Below are 23,731 nucleotides of genomic sequence, written 5' to 3' on the forward strand. Positions count from 1 at the left end.
TGTGTGTGCGTGCTACACTGCTGGCAAAGGTTCTCCCCTTAGGGTGGGGATTGGGAACTCGAACCCAGGTCCTTGAGCATTGTAACATGTGTGCCCAACCAGGTGCGCCATCACCGGGCCCCTATCTTCATTTTCTGGGTCACCCTGGCAAGCCTCAGGCATCAAAGTCCTCTGGGGTACCCTCTCTCCCATTTCTTGGCCCCCTACAAAAAAAAAAAAAAAAAAACTGAAATCAGGAGCTTGGAGAAGGCCCGCCCCAGAATGTATAAGCCCCGCCCCAGAATGTATAAGCCCCGCCCCAGAATGTATAAGCCCCGCCCCAGAATGTATAAGCCCCGCCCGGTCACGCCCACAAGCCACTGGCCACGCCCCATCCCTCGAGACCCAATTCCCCGCGCGCAGGACCTTAACTTCAGATGAGTGACAGGCGGCGCTGGGCTAGTCCCGCCTTGGCCTTTGCCACTTACCGGAAGCGGAAGTTGCGGCGACATTTTTTGTCCTGCTTCCGCGTTCCAGAAATCCCAGGCTTCTTTCAGCCAGGTGTGAGCGGGACAGGGGTGGCGGACCTTGGAGGGGGTGGGAGGAGAGGGAGGGGGGGAGTCCGGGTTTCCGGTCCCGGTGGGCCTCGGGTTGGGGGATCCCCCGGACACCCTTCCGGCGCTCGGCAGCGCCTCGCCGGTGGCTGCGACTGCGGGGAGAAATTATTATTATTGTTATTGTTGTTTGTTGTTGTTGGGGCTGCGAGACGGCGCAGGGCTGCTGCACAGGACTCTCGTGCCGGATCTCGGAGCCCCGGGTTCGAGCCCCGGCAACGCCAGCAGGGCTCAGCAGGGGTCCCGGGAGGACTTACTGTTATTGTTGTTGTTTTTGTTATCGTTTAGGTCTGCGAGAAGGCGCAGGGCTTCTGCAAATGACCCTTCTGCCTGGGGCTCTGAGGCCTCGGGTTCGATCCCCGAGCACCGCCGGCAACTCGAGCCCAGCAGGGCAATGGGGAAAAGCATAAGTTATTATCATTCCTAGGTTATTATTATTATTTTATTTTTCTTATTATTTTACCGGAAGGCTGTTCAATTCTGGCTTATGGTGGTGCGGGGGATTGAACCTGGGACATTGGAGTCTTAGGCATGAGAGTCTGTTAGCATAACCATTATGCTATCTACCCTCTGCCTATTATTTTTATTTTAATTTAATTTTTTTTGCCTCCAGGGTTATTGCTGGGCTCAGTGCCTGCACCATGAAGCCACTACTCCTGGAGGCCATTCCCCCCCCCCTTTTGTTGCCCTTGTTGTGGCTATTATTGTTGTTATTGATGTCGTCGTTGTTGGATAGGACAGAGAAATGGAGAGAGGAGGGGAAGACAGAGAGGGGGAGAGAAAGACAGACACCTGCAGACCTGCTTCACCGCCTGGGAAGCGACTCCCCTGCAGGTGGGGAGCCGGGGGCTCGAACCGGGATCCTTAGGCCGGTCCTTGTGCTTTGTGCCATGTGCACTTAACCCGCTTCGCTACCCGGCCTCCCCTAGGTTATTATTATCATTACTCTGATTGACGGGGCTGGGGAGACAGCATCGTGGTGCTGGGAGACTCTTCTGCCTGAGCTCGGAGGCCTGGGTTCGAGCCCTGGCATCGCCGGCAGCCAGAGCTCAGCTGGGCTGTATTAATAGTTATTAATATCTGAATATTATTATTATTATTATTATCGATGGTGGGGCTAGTGGACCTCACAGGGGTTCCGCGCATAACTCTCCTGTCTGATGCTCTGAGGTTCTGGGTTCAACCCCCCCCCCACCACCACCACCACCAGAAGTCAACCAGAGCTGAGCCGGGCTCTGGGAAATAATGAATAATCATCATTATTGCTTGGTTATTATTATCATCATTACGATTAAGGGGGTTGGGAGATGGCAGTGTGGTTCAGCAAAAGACTCCTGCCCGAGGCTCTGACACACCAGGTTCTAAACCCAGCACCACCATCAACCAGAGCTGAGCAGGGCTCCGGAAAAATAATAATAATTCCTATTAGACTATCATTGTTATTGTTGATGGTGCTGGGGGACAGACAATACAGAGGTTCTGCAAAAAGCCTGGGTTGCCCGAGGCTCTGATGTCTCATGTTCAATCCCTAGCACTGCCATAAACCAGAGCTGAGTAGTGCTCTGGGGAGAATCATAATAAACTTTATTATGTTGTCGTTATTGTTGCTATTATTATTTGCCTCCAGGGTTATTGCTGGGGATCGGTGCCTGTGCTATGAATCCACTGCTCCTAGAGGCCATTTTTTTTCCATTTTGTTGAGATGGGGCAGAGAGAAATTGAAAGAGGCGAGGAAAATGGGGAAGAGAGAGACACCTGCAGACCTGCTTCACTGCTTGCAAGCTGACCCTCCTGTAGGTGGGGAGCCGGGGCTCGAACCTGCATCCTTGCAGGAGTCCTTGCACTTAGTACTATGTGTGCTTAACCTAGTGCGCCATTGCCAGCCCCCACACCCCCAGGTCATCTCTCTTCCTAGTGCCTCCACCCAAGGGCTCTTCAGACATGCGGTCCACAGGCCAGGGAAGGAGGCAGGGGGCTTAGGTTATAGATAAATTATGTTGTCGTTTTGAATCTATTCATTTCTAGCTTTATTATTTTTTTAAATTTTCTTTATTATCTTTATTTATTGGATAGAGACAGCCAGAAATCCAGAGGGTAGGGGAGAGAGAGAGAGAAATGAATAGATTAAAAACGACCTGCAGACCTGCTTCACCAATTGTGAAGCGACTCCCCCTACAGGTGGCTGGGGGCTCGTACTTGGGTCCTGTGATGTGTGCCCTGAACCAGGTGCGCCACCACCTGGCCCCCTGTTCTGTCCTTTCCTTTCCTTGTCTTGTCTTGTCTTGTCTTGTCTTGTCTTGTCTTTCTTTCTTTAAACCAGAGCACTACTCAGCTCTGGTGCAGGGAATTGAACCTGGGACTTCAAAGCCTCAGGCATGAGAGTCTCTTTGCAGACCCATGATGCTGTCTCCCCTCTGCCCCATTTTGAGTTTTGTGATCAGGGCTCTGCTCAGCACTGGCTGATGTCAGTGTAGGGAACTGAACCTGGATCCTAGGAACTTTAGGATCGAGAGTCTCTTTGCTGAACCATTATGCTGTCTTCTCCACGCTATGTGTGTGTGTGTGTGTGTGTGTGTGTGTGTGTGTATTTTCTTTTCCTTTTTGTTGCCCTTGTTTTACTGTTGTTGTTATTGATGTCATCGTATTTAGATAGAACAGAGAGAAATGGAGAGATGGGGAAGACAGAGAGGGGGAGAGAAAGACAGACACCTGCAGACCTGCTTCCCCATTTGTAAAATGACCCCCCTGCAGGTGGGGAGCCGGGGGCTCGAACCAGGATCCTTAATGCTGGTCTTTGCGCTTTGCGCCACCTGCGCTTAACCTGCTGCGCTGCTACCCGGCCCCCTCCATGCTTTTATTGTGAGCGCTTAACCAGGTGCACCACCACCTGGGCCCCTCCTCCAACTCCCTTTTCCTTTTTTGAAATTTTATTTTATTGATTCATGAGAAATTATAGGGGAGAGAGAGAAAGAACTAGACATCACTCTGGTCCATGTGCTGCCAGGGACTGAACTCAGGACCTCATGCTTGAGAGTCCAGTGCTTTATCCGCTGCGCCACCTCCTGGACCACTCCTCCCTTTTTAAATGTTTTATTTTAAGGGGATTGATACAGAAACACACACACCTGCTCAGTTCTGCCTGATGGTGGTGCTGGGCACTGAACCTGGAACCTCAGAACCTCAGGCAGAAAAGTTTGATGTAAAACCTCCGAGTTGTCTCCGCAGTCCGGGTTCCTGCTCTGTGCAAGTGTGTCTGCGACCAGACAGACGGCCAGACTCCCAGAGCCGGACAGGGGGAGGGCACAGCATGTCCGAGGTCCTTGAGGGTCTGTCCCGAGTGACATGTCCCCCAGTCCCCAAGCCTCTGGCTGCTCCTGCCCCCCTCAGAGTGTCCCCTGTGCCACCGTCCCCACACTCATCCTCCCTTCTGTCTGTTCCAGGTCCCAGGTGGGGAGCAGCCAGGACCCAGGAGCAGCCCCCCAGCACCTCCCCTCCCAGCTGCGCCCCCCCGCCAGAGCCGAGGCCGCCGCCTCCCAGCCCAGACCATGGAGAGATCTATGGTGAGCTGCTGACTGAGTCTTTTAATTTAATTTAATCTAATCTAATTTTTTTAATATTTACTTATTTCCTTCGTTGCCCTTGTTTTTTTTTTATTGTTGTAGTTGTTATTGATGTCGTTGTTGGATTGGACAGAGAGAAATGGAGAGAGGAGGGGAAGACAGAGAGGGGGAGAGAAAGACAGACACCTGCAGACCTGCTTCACCGCTTGTGAAGCGACCCCCCTGCAGGTGGGGAGCCGGGGGCTCAAACCAGGATTCTTCCGCTGGTGCTTGCACTTTGCGCCACGTGCGCTTAACCCACTGCTCTACCGCCTGACTTACAATTTAATTTAATTTTAATGAGAGAGACACACAAAGATACAAAGAGGGGCCAGGGCAGTAGAGCAGCAGGCTAAGCACACATGGTGCGAAGCACAAGGACACACGGCACAAAGATCCCGGTTCGAGCTCCCGGCTCCCCACCTGCAGGGGAGTCACCTCACAGGCGGTGAAGCAGGTCTGCAGGTGTCTGTCTTTCTCTCCCCCTCTCTGTCTTCCCCTCCTCTCTCCATTTCTCTCTGTCCTATCCAACAACGACAACATCAGTAACAACAACAATAACTACAACAACAATAAAAAGGGCAACAAAAGGGAAAATAAATAATAATATATATATTTTTAAAGGAATAACAATAATAACAACAAGGGCAACAAAAATGGGAAAAAATGGCCTCCAGGAGCAGTGGGTTCCTAGTGCAGACACTGAGACTCAGCAATAACCCTGGAGGCAAAAAGAAAGAAAGAAAGAGGGAGTCGGGCGGTAGCGCAGTGGGTTAAACGCACTTGGGGCAAACACAAGGACCGGCCCAAGGATCCCTGTTCGAGCCCCCGGCTCCCCACCTGCAGGGGAGTCGCTTCACAGGCAGTGAAGCAGGTCTGCAGGTGTCTGTCTTTCTCTCCCCCTCTCTGTCTTCCCCTCCTCTCTCCATTTCTCTCTGTCCTAGCCAACAACAAGGACATCAATAAGACAAGAATCTTGTCTTATTGATTCCAAATTATATTCCTCCATGAGGATCATTTCTGGAACCACCCCGGTTCCATGGCTGCCAGTTCTTAGCAACATCGCCCCGCCAGATATTCGTCGGGATGCGGCATCATCTAAGTTCATTTCCCATGTCTACGCTCGACCGGACCTGCCAATATACGCGGAGATCTTCGCCCACCCTGTCCAACGCTTGACGTCTCGTCACCCAATCTGGTCCCCTACGCCTACACTGAACTTCTCTGTTCCAGACTCTTGGAAACAGAGCTGGCAGTCAGCTGAGGTAAAGAGCAAACACCTCCTCACACCCCTGCAAGCGCCAACCCGGCTTTGACCTAGCACGTTATGATGGGGCCCTCCTCAATCGCTATCGAACAGGCCATGGCCGGTGCGCCGCTATGTTCCATCGCTGGGGAGCCAGAGACGACCCGAACTGCCCCTGCGGCTCCAGACAGACTATGACCCACACAGTCAATGACTGCCACCTCTCCAGATTCAAAGGAGGTCTCGAAATTTGACATCAGGCTCCACCTGACGCTGTTGACTGGCTATGGAAGAAGGGCAAATGCTAGAAGAAGAAGAAGACAAGAATATCTGAACAACAATGAAAAATAAAAAACAACAAGGGCAACAAAAGGGAAATTTAAAAAAAAAGACATGAAATGAGTGGAGAGTGACCCAGCTCCAGGTCCTGATAATGCCTCCCACATTAAAAAAAATTTTTTTTTGACATTTATTTAATTATTTATTTTCCCTTTTGTTGCCCTTGTTATTGTTATTGATGTCGTTGTTGGATAGGACAGAGAGAAATGGAGAGAGGAGGGGAATACAGAGAGGGGGGAGAGAAAGACAGACACGATAATGTAATGGTTGTGCAGAGATTCTCTTGCCTGAGGCTCCAAAATCCCAGGTTCAGTCCCCCCACACCACCATAAACCAGAGCTGAGCAGTGCTCTGGTAAAATAAAATGAAACAGGGCAACAGTGTAAAAGAAAAAAAAAAAAAAAAGAAAGACAGACAGACACCCGGCTCAGACACCCGGCTCAAACCGGGATCCTTATGCTGGTCCTTGTGCTTTGTGCCACCTGTGCTGAACCCGCTGCGCTACCGCCTGACTCCCTTTCCATATTTTTATTTAAGTATTTATTATTGGATAGAGGCAGGAATTGAGAGGGAAGCCAGAGAGAGACCCCTGCAGCCCTGTTTTACCCCTCATGAAGCTTCCCCCTGCATGAGGGAACCGGGGGCTTGAACCGGGGTCCTCCTGCATTGTAATGTGTGTGCTTAATCAGGCTCACCACTGCCTGGTCCCCTCAAACTTTTTCTTTTTCCTAAGGAGAGAGAACCAGAGCACCACACTCATTCATGCAGGGCTGGGGTTCGAATGTGGGGTCTCCGGCTCAGAGCTGAGAGGCTGTGTCCCCGGAGCGGGGCCCCCGGGCTGTCTGGCCATCCCTAACTGTGTCCCCCGTGTCCTTCCTTCCAGGGGACGGTGTCTTTCGAGGACGTGACGGTGACCTTCTCCTTGGAGGAGTGGCAGCTCCTGAGCACCGCCCAGAGGACCCTGTACCGGACGGTCATGCTGGACACCTACAGCAGCCTGGCGGCCCTGGGTGGGTGCAGCGCCCGGTCCCCGCAGGCCCACTCAGACATTCTGTGTGTGGAGGTTCCTACACGTCGTGTGTTTACTTGTTTGTCTGTTTGTTTGAAACTGTATAACCTGAGGCTCAGTGAAAAGGCTCCCGTGGGCCCTGTTCTGTTTTGTCCAGTCGTAACTCAGGTTCGAACCCAGGCCCCTTCACGATGGGAAGTTTCACGGCTGTTAATGGGTTTTGTTTTTTCTGCTTCTTCCTTCTCTCTCTCTCGTGAATCTGTTTTATTTTAATTTTATTTATTTATTATTGGACTGAGACAGAGAGAAATTGAGAGGGGAGGGAAAGAGACAAGAGAGACACACACACCTGCAGCCCTGCTTCATCACTCAGGAAGCTTTTCCCCTGTAGGTGAGGACTGGGGGCTTGAACCTGGGACTTTGTGCACTGTAATAGGAGCGCTGAACCAAGTGCAGCACCTGCGGGCCCTTCTGTCTGTTTCTTTCTCTCTCCATCTCTCTCCCTATCTTGCTCTCTTTCTCTCTGTGTGTGTCTCTCCCTTTCCCTCTCTTTCTTATCTACTTTATTCAGTATATATAGAGAGAAATTAAGAGGGGAGAGGGGGTGCCAGTCAGAGAGACACCTGCAGCCCTGTTCCATTGATCATGAAGTGACACCCCCCCTTCCAGATATGGAGCGGAGGTTCGAACCCAAGTCCTTGTGCAAAGTACTATGTGCACTTAACCCACTGCGCCCCCACTGCGCCCCCACCCTGTCTCACTTTTTTTTTTGCCTCCAGGGTTATTGCTGGGGCTCGGTCCCTGCACCGTGAATCCACTGCTCCAAGAGGCCTTTTTTTTTTTTTTTTCTTTTTGTTGCCCTTGTTGTAGCCTTGTTGTAGTTATTATTGTTATTGTTGATGTTGTTCGTTGTTGGATAGGACAGAGAGAAATGGAAAGAGGAGGGGAAGACAGAGACGGGGAGAGAAAGACAGACACCTGCAGACCTGCTTCACTGCCTGTGAAGAGACTCCCCTGCAGGTGGGGAGCCGGGGGGCTCAAACCCGGATCCTTCCGCCGGTCCTTGTGCTTTACGCCACGTACGTTTAACCCACTGCGCTACTGCCCAACACCCCCCCCCCCACTTTTTAATATATATTTCATTTATTTATAGAGACACAGAGGTTGGAAGGAAGGGGGAGATAGAAAGAAAGAGATACTGGGGAAGGGGAAATAGCCTAGTGGTTCTGTAAACAGCCTCCTGCCAGAGGCTCCGAAGTCTTTAAGTTCAAGCCCCCACAGCACCACGAATCTGAGCTGAACAGTGGTCTGGTAAAGAGAGAGAGAAAGGGAAAAAGTGCTCACAGCACTGCTTCACCACTCGGGAATCTTTGCCCCCATGCAGGACTGGGAACTTGAATCCTGGTCCTTCCACATATGTTGAACGCACATATGTGTACTCAGACCAGGCCCAAAGAAGAATGGGGAAATTGAATAAAAGAAAAATTTGCAGCCCTGCTTCACTGCCTATGGCATGAGGGCCAAACCTGGGCACTTGAGCACAGAATCAGTCTTTCTCTCTTTTAAATGTTTTGTTTGTTTGTTTGTTTATTTTTTTATTAGAAACATACACAGTGGGAAAAAAAATGAAAAGAAACATATACAGTGGTCCAATGGGTGGCGCAGAGGATAAAGCATGGGACTCTCAGGCTCGAGGTCATGAGTTCGATCCCTGGCAGCACATAGGCCAGAATGATGTCTGGTTCTTTCTCTCTCTCCTCCTATCTTTGTCAGAAATAAATATGGGAGTCGGGCGATAGCACAGCATGTTAAGCGCAGGTGGCTCAAAGCGCAAGGACCGGCGTAAAGATCCCGGTTTGAGGCCCCGGCTCCCCACCTGCAGGGGAGTCACTTCCCAGGCGGTGAAGCAGGTCTGCAGGTGTCTGTCTTTCTCTCCCCCTCTCTGTCTTCCCCTCCCTCTCTCCATGTCTCACTGTCCTCTCCAACAACGAACGACATCAACAACTACTACAATAAAACAACAAGGGCAACAAAAGGGAAAATAAATAAATAAATAAAATATTTTAAACAGAAGCCAAAAAGAAAGAAACAGAGAGAAAGCCAGACATCACTCTGGTCCATGTGCTGCCGGGGGAGACCTCCTGCTTGAGAGTCCAGCGCTTTAGCCACTGAGCCAACTCTCAGACTGCTCTCTGCCTCTTAATGGGAGGAAGAGAGAGGGGAAACAAAGGGGGGGGGATTGATTCCCATGTCAGGAAGAGAGAAGCCAAAGAACCACTTAGTCACACGCCATGCCCATTGTACAGTTTGTTTGTTCAGGCTTTTACGCCCGGCTGGCTCCACAGGGTGACCACCTGTCTCACACGTTTCCCCTGATTTTCATGTCTTGAAACTAGAAGTAGGGGATTCTGCTAGGCCCCCGACTGCTCAGGGGCTCAGCGCCATGTGCCGACAGGCTTCCCAGGCTGTGCGGCCGAAGCAGCCGCCAGAAAGGTCTCTGTCCTCTCTCTCTCTCTCTTTCTCTTTCTCTCTCCCCCATAGGGCACTGCGCGGCCAAGCCCGGGGTGATCGTCAAGCTGGAACAAGGAGCAGAGCCGTGGATGGGGGCACAAGCTCCCCCCCGGAGCCTCGCAGGTCAGTCAGCATTCCTGGCCCAGGGGGGATGGGGGTGGGGGGTGTCCCGTCAGTGTCAGCTGTGCTGAGCGCGTGGCTCTGGGGGTCCCCCATGTCCAGACCAGGAAGCTTCCAGGGCTCAGACTCCTGTGCCCTCTCCCAACTGGCCGTGAGTCACAACCTTCAGTTTCACGCAGAGCTGCTCAGTTGATGAGAATAATCCCAAGCCCCATATACTGCCTCCCCTGTGTTTAGTCTATTACTTTTTAAATATATTTTTTATTTATTTATTCATGAGAAAGATAGGAGAGCGAGGAAGAACCAGACATCACTCCGGTCCATGTGCTGCCGGGGATTGAACTTGGGACCTCATGCTTGAGAGTCCGATGCTTTATCCACTGCTCAGTTGATGAGAACAGTCCACAATCCAATCCACTCCCCACCTGCAGGGGGAAAGCTTCAGAAAGTGGGGAAGCTGGGCTGCAGGTGTCTCTCTCTGTCTGTCTCCCTCTGTTAATCTCCGTCTCCCCTCTTTTTTATAAATATATTTTTTATTATCTATCTATTGGATAGAGACAGCCAGAAATCAAGAGGGAAGGGGGGGGATAGAGAGGAAGAGAGACAGAGAGACACCTGCAGCACTGAATCACCACTCATGAAGCTTTCCCCCTGCAGGTGTGGACCAGAGACTCAAACCTGGGTTGTTGAGCATTGTAACAGGTGTGCTCAACCAGGTACGCTACTACCCGGCCCTCTCCTTCCCTCTTGATATCTGTCTCTATCCAATAAATAAAATACTTGATTAAAAAAAAAATCCGGGGGCCAAGCGGTGGTGCACTGGGTTCAGCGCACATAGTATGAAGCACAAGGACCAGCGCTAGGATCCAGGTTCAAGGCCCCCAGCTCCCCACCTGCAGGGTGGTCGCTTCCCAGGCGGTGAAGCCGGCTGCAGGTGTCTGTCTTTCTCTCCCCCTTCCTGTCTTCCCCTCCTCTCTCCATTTTGCTTTGTCCTATCCAACAACAGCAGCAATAACAATGCTTGAGAGCCTTTTTTTTTTCTTTTTCTTTTAGATTTTATTTATTTATGAGAAAGACAGGAGGAGAGAGAAAGAACCAGACATCGCTCAACCAGGTGCGTCACCACCCGGTCCTTTTTGGGCAGTTCTTAAAAGAGAGAAAGAGGACACAGCCACTCTGATTATCTAACCAGAATATGAAAGAAAACCTATCAAATTAGGGAGTGTTCATTTTGGAAGAACACAGCGGTCCAAGAGGTGGCTCAATGGATAAAATATCAGACTCTCAGGGGTCGGGCGGTAGCGCAGCGATTTGAGTGCACGTGGCACAAGGTGTAAGGACTGGGGTAAGGATCCCGGTTTGAGCCCCCGGCTCCCCACCTGCAGGGGAGTCGCCTCACAGGCGGTGAAGCAGGTCTGCGGGTGTCTGTCTTTCTCTCCCCATCTCTGTCTTCCCCTCCTCTCTCCATTTCTCTCTGTCCTATCCAACAACGAACGACATCAACAATGCCACAGCAAGGCTGCAGCAACAAGGGCAACAAAAGGGGAAAAAAAAAAAAAAATATATATATATATATATATATATCCTCCAGGAGCAGTGGCTTCATGGTGCAGGCACTGAGCCCCAGCAATAACCCTGGAGGCAAAAAAAAAAAAAAAAAATTTAGACTCTCAAGCATGAGGTCCTGAGTTCGATCCAGTTCGATCCCTAGCAGCACATGTACCAGAGTGATGTCAGGTTCTTTCTCTTCTTATCCCTTTCATTAATAAATGAAATATTTTGGGCCAGGTGGTGGCACACGCGGTTGAATGCACACATTACAATGCACAAGGACCCAGGTTTGAGCCCCCAGTCCCCAGCTGCAGGGGGAAAGCTTCACTAGTGGTGAAGCGGGGCTGCAGGTATCTCTCTGTCTCTCTCCCTTTCTATCACCCTCTTCCCTCTCAATTTCTGACTGTCTCTATCCAATAGATAAAGATTTAAAAAAAGAAGAAAAAAATATAATTAAAAAGAAAGAAAATATTTAAATTTTTTTTTCTTTTTTTTTCTCTAGGGATATGCCTAGGGCTCAGTGTCTATGCTATAAATCCTCTGCTCCTGGAAGCTATTTCTGTTGCTGTTGTTGTTGGATAGGACAGAGAGAAATCAAGGGAGAGAAGGGGAAGACGGAGAAGGGGAGAAAAAGAGACACCTGCAGACCTGATTCACCACTTGTGAGGTACACCCCCCCCCCCGCAGGTGGGGAGCAGGAGACTTGCCCTGAGATCCTTGAGTGAGTCCTTGGCACCTCGCACCACGGGCGCTTAACCAGTTGTACCACTGCCCAACCCCCCAAAAAATTAATATTGAAAGAACACACTCCAGGAACTCTTAGTGAGATTATTACGTATGAATACCAGTAGACCTTGAATTGAATGTGACTTTTTCCATGGCTGATGTGTTACTTATATAAGAGTCTGGAGTGAAGAGGGTATCCAAGGGGAAAATTGTCATCTGGGGCCAGGTGGATGCGCACTTGGTTAGTGCACGTGCTACCATGCACAAGGACACCGGTTCAAGCCCCGTGTCCCCCACCTGCAGGGGGAAAACCCCACGAGTGATGAAACAGGGTTTCACGTGTTAATCTGTTTCTCTCTCCTGATCCCTGCTTCCCTCTTCCTTCTCAATTTCTCTCTTTCTTTCTGTCAAATAAAATAAAGTTTAAAAAATAGAATTAAGCAAAGCGCAAGGACCGGCATAAGGATCCTGGTTCGAGCCCCCGGCTCCCCACCTGCAGGGGAGTCGCTTCCCAGGCGGTGAAGCAGGTCTGCAGGTGTCTGTCTTTCTCTCCCCCTCTCTGTCTTCCCCTCCTCTCTCCATTTCTTTCTGTCCTATCCAATAACAAGGACATCAACAGCAACAACAATAAAACAACAAGGGCAGCAAAAGGGAAAATAAATAGTTAAAAAAAAGTGACCTCTTTATAAAAAAAAATTAAAAAAGGAGAGAAAGACTGAGTTAATGAGAGAGAGTGAAAGAGAGAGAAACTAGACGCTGTGGATCTACTGTTTCTGGAGGCCATTTTTTTCCCATTTGATTGGCCATTGTTTCCATCAGATTGGATAGGACAGAGAGAAATTGAGAGGGGAGGGGAGACAGAGAGGGAGAGAGACAGAGAGACACCCTCATCCCTGCTTCACCACACCGGATGCTTTCCCTATGCACGCCCGCCCCCCCATCCACCCCGCCCCGCACGGTTAGGGAGCTGGGGGCTTGAACCTGGATCCTAGCACTTAATACTGTGTGTGCTTAGCTAAGTATGACACTGCCTGGCCTTCTGGCTCCCAGACTTTAACTCCCAACACTGAATTCACTGCACCACATCCTAGGTCCCACGTTCCCTTGGAAATGTTTGTTTCTCAACCACTGGAAAGAAATGGCTCAGCGCCCTGTGCCCACAGGCTCACCAGCCCGTGAGGGAGGCCGAAGCAGCAGCCAGAAAGCTCTCTCTCTCTCTCTCTCTCCCCCACAGGGCACTGCGCGGCCAAGCCCGGGGTGATCGTCAAGCTGGAACAAGGAGCAGAGCTGTGGACGGGGGCACAAGCTCCCCCCCGGAGCCTCGCAGGTCAGTCAGCATTCCTGGCCCAGGGGGGCTGGGGGTGGGGGGGTGTCCTGTCAGTGTCAGCTGTGCTGAGCACATGGCCCCTGGGGGTCCCCCATGTCCAGACCGGGAAGCTTCCAGGGCTCAGACTCCTGTGCCCCTCTCCCAACTAGACTTGATTCACCAAACTTCTGCTTTATTTATTATTATTATCTTTAATTATTTATTGGAGAGAGACAGTCAGAAGTTGAGAGGAAGTGGGGGATACAGAGAGGCCGAATAAGAGAACTGTCAAAAGATTTCGTTTGCGGGAATCGGCAGTAGCTCAGTGGGTTAATCACATGTGGCTCGAAGCGTAAGGACCGACGCAAGGACCCTGGTTCAAGCCCCCCGGCTCCCCACCTGCAGGGGCGTCACTTCACAGGCGGTGAAGCAGGTCTGCAGGTGTCTGTCTTTTTCTCCCCCTCTCTGTCTTCCCCTCCTTTCTCCATTTCTCTCTGTCCTATCCAACAACAACGACATCAATAACCACAACAGTAATAACTACAACAATAAAACAACAAGGGCAACAAAAGGGAATAAATAAATATATATAAAACTTTTTTTTTTTTAAGTTACAATGTCCAGCCTCCTGGGTCACGGGTCTGCATTGAGAGTGCCGAATCCTAACCACCAGACCACCAGGGAAGTGATTCATGTTTGCTTTGAGATTTCTGTTTCCAAAGCACAAAGGACAGTGAAAGATGCCAGCAAACCCCCAATTGCTCAGGGCTCAGTGCCTTGTGCTGAAGGCTTCCCAGGCTGTGCGGCCGAAGCAGCCTCCAGAAAGCTCTCTGTTCTCTCTCTCTCTCTCTTTCTCTTCCCCGCAGGGCACTGCGCGGCCAAGCCCGGGGTGATCGTCAAGCTGGAGCAAGGAGCAGAGCCGTGGACGGGGGCAGAAGCTCCCCCCCGGAGCCTCTCAGGTCAGTCAGCGCTCCTGGCCCAGGGGGTCTGGGGAGGGGCAAGACTCTACTTGTTATCATGCTGGTCAAATATTGAAGAGGGGAAATAAAAGCCACAAGGGCTATTTACCAGAATGAGAAAGAGAATGAAAGTAGGGATGTGACAGCACATGTTACAGTGCACAAGGAGCCAGGTTCGAGCCCCTGGTTCCCCACCTGCAGGGAGAAAGCTTTGTGAGTGGTTGAAGCAGGGCTGCAGGTGTCTCTCTGTCTCTTTCCCTCTCTAGCTCTGCCTCTCCTCCCAATTCCTCCCTGTCTCTATCCAATGATAAATAAGTAAAATTTAAAAAATTAAAAGCACAAACAAATTGACAGCCTGGAGTAGTGGACTTGTGTGCAGGTTTTAAGCCCCAGTGAAAACCCTGGTGATGAAAAAAAAGAAAAGAAATTATTATATGTTCAGAGAAGGGCAGCACAGATTAGCAATAGATTTCAAGGGGGGAAGAGAGAAAGAAAATAAGAAAGATAGAAATACGGTAAGTTGTGGTCCAGAAGGTGGCACAGTGGATAAGGCTTTGGACTCTCAAGCGTGAGGTCCCAAGTTCAATCCCCGGCAGCGCATGTACCAGAGTGATGTCTGGTTCTCACTCTCCTATCATTTCTCATGAATAAATAAATAAATAAATAAATAAATAAATAAAACTTAAAATAAAAAAGAAAGAAATATAGTAAGTTGTGGGCCAGGAGGTGGCGCCATGTTAAAGCTTTGGACTCTGAAGCATCCTGAGGTCCTGAGTTTGATCCCTGGCAGCACATGTGCCAGAGTGATGTCTTCTGGTTCTTTCTCTCTCCTTCTAGCTTTCTCATTAATAGATAAATAAAAATCTAAAAAAAAAAAAAAGGTTAAAAAAAGAAATACAGTAAGTTGAAAGTGTTCTTTTTTTTTTTTTTTTAGTTTATTTATTTATTATTGGATAGAGGCAGAGAAATTGAGAGAGGAGGAGGAGATAGAGGGGGGAAAGACAAAGACCCCTGCAGCCCCGCTTCACCAGTCATAAGGCTTTCCCCCTGCAGGTGGGGACCAGAGGCTCGAACCCGCGTCTTTGTGCGCTGTAATATGTGCGCTCAACCAGGATCCTCCCCCCACCCCTTTTTAGTTTTATTTATTTATTATTTGGAAAGCAACAGAGAAATTGAAATAGAATTTGGAGGTAGAGAGAGATGGCACCGGCAGTAGCCCTCCCCCATAAGCGCTTACATTCTGCTGCGCAAGGACCCGGGTTCAAGCCTCCAGTCCTCCTTTGCAGGTAGCAAGCTTCCCGAGTGGTGAAGCAGGGTTGCAGGTATCTCACTGTCTCTCTCCCTCCACCTCCTCCCTCTGTCTAGTAATACAATTAAAGAGAGATTCAGCGCACATGATGCAAAGCGCAAGGACCGCCATAAGGATCCCGGTTCGAGCCCCCGGCTCCCCACCTGCAGGGGAGTCGCTTCCCAGGCGGTGAAGCAGGTCTGCAGGTGTCTATCTTTCTCTCCCCCTCTCTGTCTTCCCTTCCTCTCTCCATTTCTCTCTGTCCTACCCTACAACGACAACAACAGCTCTGACAACAATAACAACTACGACAAGTGCAACAACAAGGGCAACAAAATGGGGAAAACGGCCTCCAGGAGCAGTGGATTTGTGGCGCAGGCATCGAGCCCCTGCAATAGCCCTGGAGGCAATCAATCAATAAGTCAATCAGTAGAGAGACACCTGCAATCCTGGGCATTGGGGGCTTGAACTGGAGCCCTTGAGCACTGTAACAAGTACACTCAGCCCAGGTGTGCCCCTCTCCGGCCTGTGGGCCTGTGAGTCGTACCTTCCGCCTCCAGGCACAGCTGACATTTTTGTTGTTGTTGTTCCTTTCACTTCAGGCCAAGACAGACAGACAGAACAAAGCAGAGGGCAAGGCCGGGGCTCGTCCTGCCCAGACGAGTTGAAGGAATGGGGAAGCTCCCTCTTGGAGAAACCAACACCGCGGACTCCGGATGGAAACCGTGAAGGTGACTGCCAGACACAGGTTCAAGACAGGCGCCATCGCCACCCAGAACGGCCCCTCTCCGACTTTCCCTTTCCAGGACGGGGCAAGGCCCGTGACGTCACATCAGCCGCGGACCAGAAAGAGACCCAGCAGAGCCAGCGGTCGGAAGCCTACACGCTGACGACGTGGGAACACGGCGACTCTAACGGAGGTGGGACGACCCCGACCCCGACCCCGAAGGCCCCCAAGGGGGAGAAACGCCACCAGTGCCAAGAATGCCCCAAAAGGTACTACCGGAAGTCACACCTGAGCCAACACGTCAAAACGCACACGGGGGACAAACCCCACGCGTGCGCCGCCTGTCCCAAGACCTTCTACCAGAAGTCGGAGCTCAACCGGCACCTGAAGACCCACACGGGCCAGAAGGTCCACGAGTGTCAAGAGTGCGAGAAGACCTTCTACTGGAAGACCCACCTCAAGGTCCACCTGCGGACCCACACGGGCGAGAAGCCCTACGAGTGCCCCCAGTGCGCCAAGAGGTTCTGCCAGTTATCCAGCCTCAAAATCCACCTGAAGATCCACTCGGGCGAGAAGCCCTACCGGTGCCAAGAGTGCGAGAAGACCTTCTACCAGACGTCGGATCTGAAGAAACACCTCAAGACCCACTCAGGCGAGAGGCCCTACGAATGCGGGGAGTGTGGGAAGACCTTCTGCCGGAAGTCCAACCTGGACGTCCACCGGAAGACGCACTCGGGCGAGCGACCCTATCGGTGCAAGGAGTGTGAGAAAAGCTACTGTCAGCGGTCGGACCTCCGAGTCCACCTGAAGACGCACACCGGGGAGAAGCCCCACGCGTGCCCGGAGTGCCAGAAGACCTTCTACCAGAAGTCGGAACTCAAAAGCCACCTGAAAACGCACACGGAGGAGCGGCCCTACGGGTGCGCCCAGTGCCACAAGACCTTCCGCTGGAAGGCCAGCCTGAACATCCACCTCAAGACGCACACGGGAGAGAGGCCCTACCAGTGCGCCCAGTGCCAGAGGAGCTTCTCGCAGAAGGTCACGCTGGTCACGCACCTCAAGACGCACACCGGGGAGAAGCCCCACGCGTGCCCCGAGTGCCCCAAGACCTTCGCCCGCAAGGCCTCCCTCAACATCCACCTGAGGAACCACACCGGCGAGAGGGCCCACGAGTGCGCCGTCTGCGGGAAGACCTTCTCTCAGAAGTCCATCCTCAAAGTCCACCTGGAGATCCACAAGGCCGAGAGGCCCTTCGAGTGCCAAGACTGCGAGAAGACCTTCTACAAGAAGACGGCGCTCCACATCCACCTGAGGAAGCACACGGGCGAGAGGCCCTACGGCTGCCAGGAGTGTCCCAAGGCCTTCTACCAGCAGTCCGACCTCAAGAAACACCTCAAGATCCACACCGGCGAGCGACCCTACGAGTGTCCCGAGTGTCACAAGACCTTCTCCTGGAGGTCCAATCTCAACGTGCATCTGAAAACCCACACGGGGGAGAAGCCCTTCCAGTGCGCCCAGTGCAAGAAGAGTTTTACCCAGAAGGCAACGCTCAAGGTGCATCTGGAGATCCACAGGAGGAAGACCCTGTGAATGGCAGAAGGGAACAACAAAACACATACACACACACACACACACACACACACACACACACACACACACCCCACCACCACCACAACAAAAACAGTAAAGGTTCTCTCAGATGTCTGTTTTCACACACACCACAATAACAACAGCAAACAGTAAAGGTTCTCTCAGATGTCTGTTTTCACACACACCACAATAACAACAGCAAACAGTAAAGGTTCTCTCAGATGTCTGTCTTCACACACACCACAATAACAACAGCAAACAGTAAAGGTTCTCTCAGATGTCTTTTTTTTAATGTATTTCTTTACTGGGGAATTAATGTTTTACATTCAACAGTCAACACATCGTCTGGACATGCATCACATTTCCCAGGTTTCCACAGAACAATACAACCTCCACTAGGTCCTCTGTCATCCTTCTTGGATCTGTATTCTCCCCACCCCCTCACACACCCCAGAGTCTTTGACTTTGGTGCAGTACGCCAGTTCCAATTCAGGTTCTACTTGGGTTTTCTTTTTTTTTTTTTTTTTTTTCTCTCGGTGTTGACATCAAACTTTATTTTAAACGATTTTATAGTTTTAACACTTGACCAGAAAGATGTGGGAAGAGGAAGGCAGAGCAGGATGGGGGAGAAGACATGGGATTGAGCGATGGGATGGCACTGTACACAGTTGCGCTTGTCTTAAAGCTTGAAGAATGCAGGGCAGGTAGCTCCTGGTAGAATTACATCCAAGTACTTGTGTTTTCTTTTCTGATCTTGTTTTCTTTTCAACTTCTGTCCGAGAGTGAGATCATCTCATAGTCATCCTTCTGTTTCTGACTTATTTCACTTCACATGAATTTTCTTTCTTTTTTTATTTGTCCTCGTAGTTTTTATTGTTATTGTTATCGATGTCATCTTTGTTAGTTAGAGAGAAATGGAGAGAGGAAGGGAAGACAGAGAGGGGGGAGAGAAAGTCAGACACCTGCAGACCTGCTTCACCGCCTGGGAAGCGACTCCCCTGCAGGTGGGGAGCCGGGGGCTCGAACCGGGATCCTTATGCCGGTCCCTGTGCTTTGCGCCACCTGCGCTTAACCCGCTGCGCCACCGCCCGACTCCATTTTCTTTTTCATTATCATTGGATAGAGTCAGAGAGAAATTGAGAGAGGGGAGGAGAAGCTAGAGAGGGAGCGAGATAGGGTGAAGGTGGATAGGTTCTACAAAGAGACTTTCGTGCCTGAGGCTCCAAAGTCCCGGGTTCAAGCCCCTGCACTACCATCAGCCAGAGCCTAGCAGGGCTCTGAAATATTTTTAAAAATAAATAAATAAAAATAAGGGGCCATGAGAGTCTGGCGGTAGCGCAGCGGGTTAAGCGCAGGTGGCACAAAGCGCAAGGACCGGCGTAAGGATCCCGGTTCGAGCCCCCGGCTCCCCACCTGCAGGGGAGTCGCTTCCCAGGCGGTGAAGCAGGTCTGCAGGTGTCTGTCTTTCTCTCTCCCTCTCTGTCTTCCCCTCCTTTCTCCATTTCTCTCTGTCCTATCTAACAACGACGACATCAATAACAATAACTACAACAACAAGGACAACAAAAGGGAATAAATAAATAAAATTTTAAAAAAAGGGGAAAAAAATAAGTGGCCAGATGGTGGAGCAACTGGTTGAACACACGCATATTACAGTGCGCAAGAATCCAGGTTCAAGTCCCCGGTCCGCACCTGCAGGGGGAAAGCTTTGCGGGTGGTGAAGCAGGGCTGCAGGTGTCTGTCTCTCTCCCTCTCTACTACCCCGCTCCCCTCTCAATTTCTCTCTGTCTCTATCCAATAATAAGTAAATGAAACAAAAAGAAATAAAAATAAAAGCACAACCATCTTCACTAAAAGAGAGGGAGAGAGACCTGCTGCCCTGCTTCACCACTCCGGAAGTCCCCCCCGCAGGTGGGCACCAGGGGCTAGAACCTGGGTCCTTGCACATTGTAATATGTGCACTTAATCAGGTGCACCACCTCCTAGCCCACCAGATGTCAGACTTTAATAAACTTTTTTAAAATCCACTTTTTTGCCACCAGGATGTTACTGGGGCTTGGTGCCATGATGAATCTGCCACTCCCAGTGACTTACTATTTTTAATATTTATCCCTTTTTGTTGCCCTTTTTATTAATTTTTTAATATTTATATATTTACTTATTCCCTTTTGTTGTCCTTGTTGTTTTATTGTTGTAGTCGTTGGATAGGACAGAGGGAAATGGAAAGAGGAGGGCAGAGAAAGATGCCTGCAGACCTGCTTCACACACACACACGCACACGCACACGCACACGCACACGCCCCAGGTGGGGAGCCCGGGCTCGAAGCGGATCCTTGCGTCTATCCTCGCGTTTTGAGTCATATGCACTTACCTGCTACACTACCGCCCGCCCCCCATTATATATATTTTAAATTTATTTATTTACTTATTGGCTAGAGACAGCCAAAAATTGAGAAGGGGAGTAGATAGAGAGGGAGAGAGAGAGAAAGACACCAGCAACCCGGCTTCCCTGCTTGATCACTTGCATAGTCTTCCTCCTGCAGGTGGGGGAGCGGGCTCTCCAACCCGGTTCCTTGTGCACTGTAACATGAGCGCTCAACCAGAGGCGCCACCACCTGAGCCAATTATTATGACTTTTTTTAAAAAAAGATTTTATTTATTAGTGAAAAATATAGGCACAAAGAAGGAAAGAACCAGATTATCACTCTGGTCCATGTGCTGCTGGGGATTGAACTCAGGACCTCATCCTTGAGAGTCCAGTGCCTTATCCACCGAGCCACATCCCAGACCGCCCCCCCCCCAATTATTTTTATCTTATAAAGATGTTGGGGCGGGGACTAGCTAGCATAATGGTCCTGCAAAGTGACTCTCAGGCCTGAGGCTCCAAGAACTTCCCAAGTTCAGTCCCCTCCCCGCCCCGCCCACCATAAACCAGAGAGGAACAGTACTCTGGTAAAGAGAAATAAAACTAAAAATTAAAAAATAAACAAAAGGGGGTGGGTGGGTGCATAAGATTGCATAACAGTTATGCACAGAGACTCTCATGCCTGAGGCTCTCAAGTCCCAGATTCAATCCCCTACACAGCCGTAAGCCAGAGCTGAGCAGTGTTCTGGTAAAATAATAATAGTAATAATAAACAAGTCTCCGAATGGGAACAGCAAGCCAGTTCCCACGCCCAGCCCCGCCCTCTTGGCTCCCAAGCCCCGCCCACCGCCTCCGGCTCGGCCCCGCCCACACGCGCTCCCCGGCGTCCAGGCCCCGCCCACACGTGAATATGCCACGCCCACCCCGCGTGGCTCTGCCGGGCGCTTGGAACCGACCCTCCACCGCGCGCCTGCTAGCCCCGCCCCTCGCCGGAAGCGGAAGTGGTGTCACGACGCGCCGCCTGCCCCCCGCCCCCCGTCCAGGTTTGTTTTCCATGGCCGCCGGCGGACAGCCCGCGCGCAGGGTGAGCCCCGGGGGCAGGGCGGGTCCTGGGCGGGGGTGGAGGGAGGAGGCGGAAGCCGGGCCGGGCCTGGAGGAGGCGGCGGGCCCGCTGGGCTCGTTGTAGCCGGGCTGTGTCCCCCTGCGCCGCCCGGAGGTCGCCGTGGTCCCCGGGGGCCCGAGAGCGGGGCTGGGCCGGCGGGGCGGGGCGGGGGGCAGTGTCGCCTCCAGCTGCCCCGCGGCGGGGACCTCGCCACCTCCGGCCCCGGCATGCTCGTGCGTCCTCCCCCTGCAGCCTGGCAGCCAGGCGGGTGGTGCGGGCTTGCCCGCGGGGTGTGCGGAATGCGTGTGCGTGCGCGCGTGTGTGTTTGCACCGCGACCCCCGGGCACTCAGGTAGCTCGCACACATCAGAGCCAGACATCAGGAGGAGGGAGAGGGAGGGAGAGAGGAAGAGACACGCAGCCCTGCTTTCCCCCACTTGGGAAGCTTCACCCCGGTAGGTGGGGACCAGGGGCTTGAACCCGGGTCCTCGTGCACGGCAATGTGTGTGTGTGTGTGTGTGTGTGTGTGTGTGTGTGTGTCCTCAACTCCTCCTGCTTCTGCTTCTCTTTTTTTTTTTAATTGTTTATTTACTTATTTTTAAATTTTTTTAAAAATATTTATTTTATTTATTTATTCCCTTTTGTTGCCCTTGTTGTTTTATTGTTGTAGTTATTATTATTGTTGTTGTCGTTGCTGGATAGGACAGAGAGAAATGGAGAGAGGAGGGGAAGACAGAGAGGGGGAGAGAAAGACAGACACCTGCAGACCTGCTTCACCGCCTGGGAAGCGACTCCCCTGCAGGTGGGGATTTATTTACTTATTTAATCTTTAGTGGGGACCAGGGGCTTGAACCCGGGTCCTCGTGCATGGTAACGTGTGTATGCGCGCACTCAACTCCTCCTCCTCCTCCTCTTTCTCTTTTTTAAAATTTTCTTTTATTTATTTATTTTACTTTTTATTTATTTATTGGAAAGAGACAGCCAGCAATTGAGAGGAGGAGGGAAGCTAAGAGAGAGAGAGAGACACCTGCAGCCCTGCTTCACCGTTGGTAAAGCTTTTCCCCTGCAGGTGGCGACCTGGGGGTTCGAACCCGGGTCCTTGTGCACTGCAGCATGTGCGCTCAGCTAGGTGCGCCACCACCCGGCCCCCATTAATTTTTCAAAGAGATGTATTTATTATTGGATAGAGACAGAAATGGAGAAGGGAGGGGGGAGATAAGGAGAGAGGCAGACCGAGCCCTACAGCCCTGCTTCACCTCGAACCCAGGCCCCAGCACATTGCAATGTGAGCGCTTAACCAGGTGCGCCACCTCCTGGCTTCCCTTTTTTTTTTTTTTTTTTAATTTTATTGATTGATTCATGAGAAAGATAGGAGACAGAAAGAACCAGACATCACTCTGGTACGTGTGCTGCCGGGGCTTGAACTCAGGACCTCACGCTTGAGAGTCGAGCGCTTTATGCACTGCGCCACCTCCTGGGCCGCTTTTTTTCATCCCCTTGTGGAGTTTCCCTCCTGCAAGTGAGGGACCCGGGCGTTGAAAGCAGGACCCTGTTTATGGTCATATTTGCAGTGAACCCGATGCACCTGCACTTATCCTCCATCTTCTGGTTTTCTTTCCTTTTAATAGAGGAGGTGGGCTTGGGGGGAGAGAGCCGACAGACACCTGTAGCCTTTGCTCCAACCACTCATGAAGCTTCCTCTCTGCAGGTGGGGACCAGGGGCTTGAACCTGGGTCTTTTGCACTGTGACGTGTGCTCAACCAGCCATACCACCACACCCAGTCATCTCTTTTTATTATTTTTCTGGTCTCCTTTTTTCCTCTTTTTCCTTGTATTTTATTTTTGTAGTCTTTATTAATAGAATGGACATATGGACAAGACCCTACAATAAGAGGGGTATAATCGTATTTTATTTTCATGGGGTGGGGGGAGAGAGAGGCGAAGGGGGCAGGGCAGATAGCATATTGGATTCTGCAAAGAGACTCTCCTGCCAAGGCTCCAAACTCCCAGGTTCAATCCCCTGCACCACCATAAACCAGAGATGAGCAGCATGCTGTTAAAAAAAAAAGAAAGAAAGAAAAAAGAGGGGGTCGGGCGGTAGCACAGCGGTTTAAGCGCAGGTGGCGTAAAGCACAAGGACCGGCATAAGGATCCCGGTTCGAGCCCCCAGCTCCCCACATGCAGGGGAGTAGCTTCACAGGCGGTGAAGCAGGTCTGCAGGTGTCTGTCTTTCTCTCCCCCTCTCTGTCTTCCCCTCCTCTCTCCATTTCTCTCTGTCCTATCCAACAAAGACAACAATAACAACTATAATAATAAAACGAGGGCAACATAAGTGAATAAATAGATATTAAAATAAATATTAACTAAATAAAATTTAAAACTAAATAAAAGAGGTGGAGAGAACAATAGACACCAGCAGCCCTGCTCCGCTGCTCATGAAGCGTCCCCCTTGCAGTTGGGAAGCAGGGCTTGAACCCAGGTCCTTGCATGAGTACTTAACTAGGTGCGCCACCACCCAGCCCCACAGTACTGTTATTCTTCCCCGGAAAGGTCGACAGAAGATGTGTCCATATCACCTGGTCTGTATGTAAATGAAACTTCTTCACATTTATTCCAAAATGTGTGTGTGTGTGTTTTTGTGGCTTTGTTGTTGTTGTTGTTTGTCTTGGTTCTAGGTCCCAATCAAGGGGGTTCTGTATGA

General features: G+C 51.0%; 2 protein-coding genes across 10 annotated transcripts in view; both read left to right on the plus strand.

Annotated features, from left to right (window-relative positions):
- On the plus strand, nt 1–18,303 carry LOC103115233 (gastrula zinc finger protein XlCGF57.1-like). 6 transcript variants are annotated; one of them, XM_060181566.1, is made up of 8 exons: nt 1–540; nt 4,034–4,153; nt 6,661–6,787; nt 9,328–9,420; nt 10,075–10,133; nt 12,929–13,021; nt 13,867–13,959; nt 15,850–18,303. In XM_060181566.1, the coding sequence occupies exons 1-8, from the start codon at nt 417–419 to the stop codon at nt 17,562–17,564; spliced, it is 2,424 nt and encodes an 807-aa protein (XP_060037549.1). In that variant the 5' UTR covers nt 1–416; the 3' UTR covers nt 17,565–18,303. The 6 variants fall into 6 exon arrangements, with proteins under 6 accessions (XP_060037549.1, XP_060037550.1, XP_060037552.1 ...); XM_060181568.1 differs by lacking the exon at nt 10,075–10,133 and having other exon boundaries at nt 420–540; XM_016188944.2 differs by lacking the exons at nt 1–540; nt 10,075–10,133 and adding an exon at nt 586–1,020.
- LOC103115234 (zinc finger protein 33B-like) overlaps nt 13,891–23,731 on the plus strand; it is a 20,733-nt gene continuing 10,892 nt past the window's right edge. Inside the window, exon 1 of one of the 4 annotated variants that reach the window (XM_060181580.1) lies at nt 13,891–13,959. The gene's annotated coding sequence lies outside the window, so the exon portion shown is untranslated. Of the gene's footprint in view, nt 13,960–20,934; nt 21,014–23,731 lie in introns of those variants that run through there. The other 3 variants (XM_007524983.3, XM_060181581.1, XM_060181579.1) reach the window with 3 other exon arrangements.

The sequence above is a fragment of the Erinaceus europaeus genome, chromosome 23 (genome assembly GCF_950295315.1).
Source record: "Erinaceus europaeus chromosome 23, mEriEur2.1, whole genome shotgun sequence".
Taxonomy (NCBI): Eukaryota; Metazoa; Chordata; class Mammalia; order Eulipotyphla; family Erinaceidae; genus Erinaceus; species Erinaceus europaeus.

What these genes read in the sequence shown, in the direction of transcription:
- LOC103115233 (XM_060181566.1), top strand. Translation starts at nt 417, where the DNA reads ATGAGTGACAGGCGGCGCTGGGCTAGTCCCGCCTTGGCCTTTGCCACT. An exon ending in CCCAGGCTTCTTTCAGCCAG is followed by an intron (nt 541 to 4,033) that starts GTGTGAGCGGGA and finishes TGTCTGTTCCAG; the next exon opens with GTCCCAGGTGGGGAGCAGCC. An exon ending in TCCCCCCCGGAGCCTCGCAG is followed by an intron (nt 13,022 to 13,866) that starts GTCAGTCAGCAT and finishes TCTTCCCCGCAG; the next exon opens with GGCACTGCGCGGCCAAGCCC.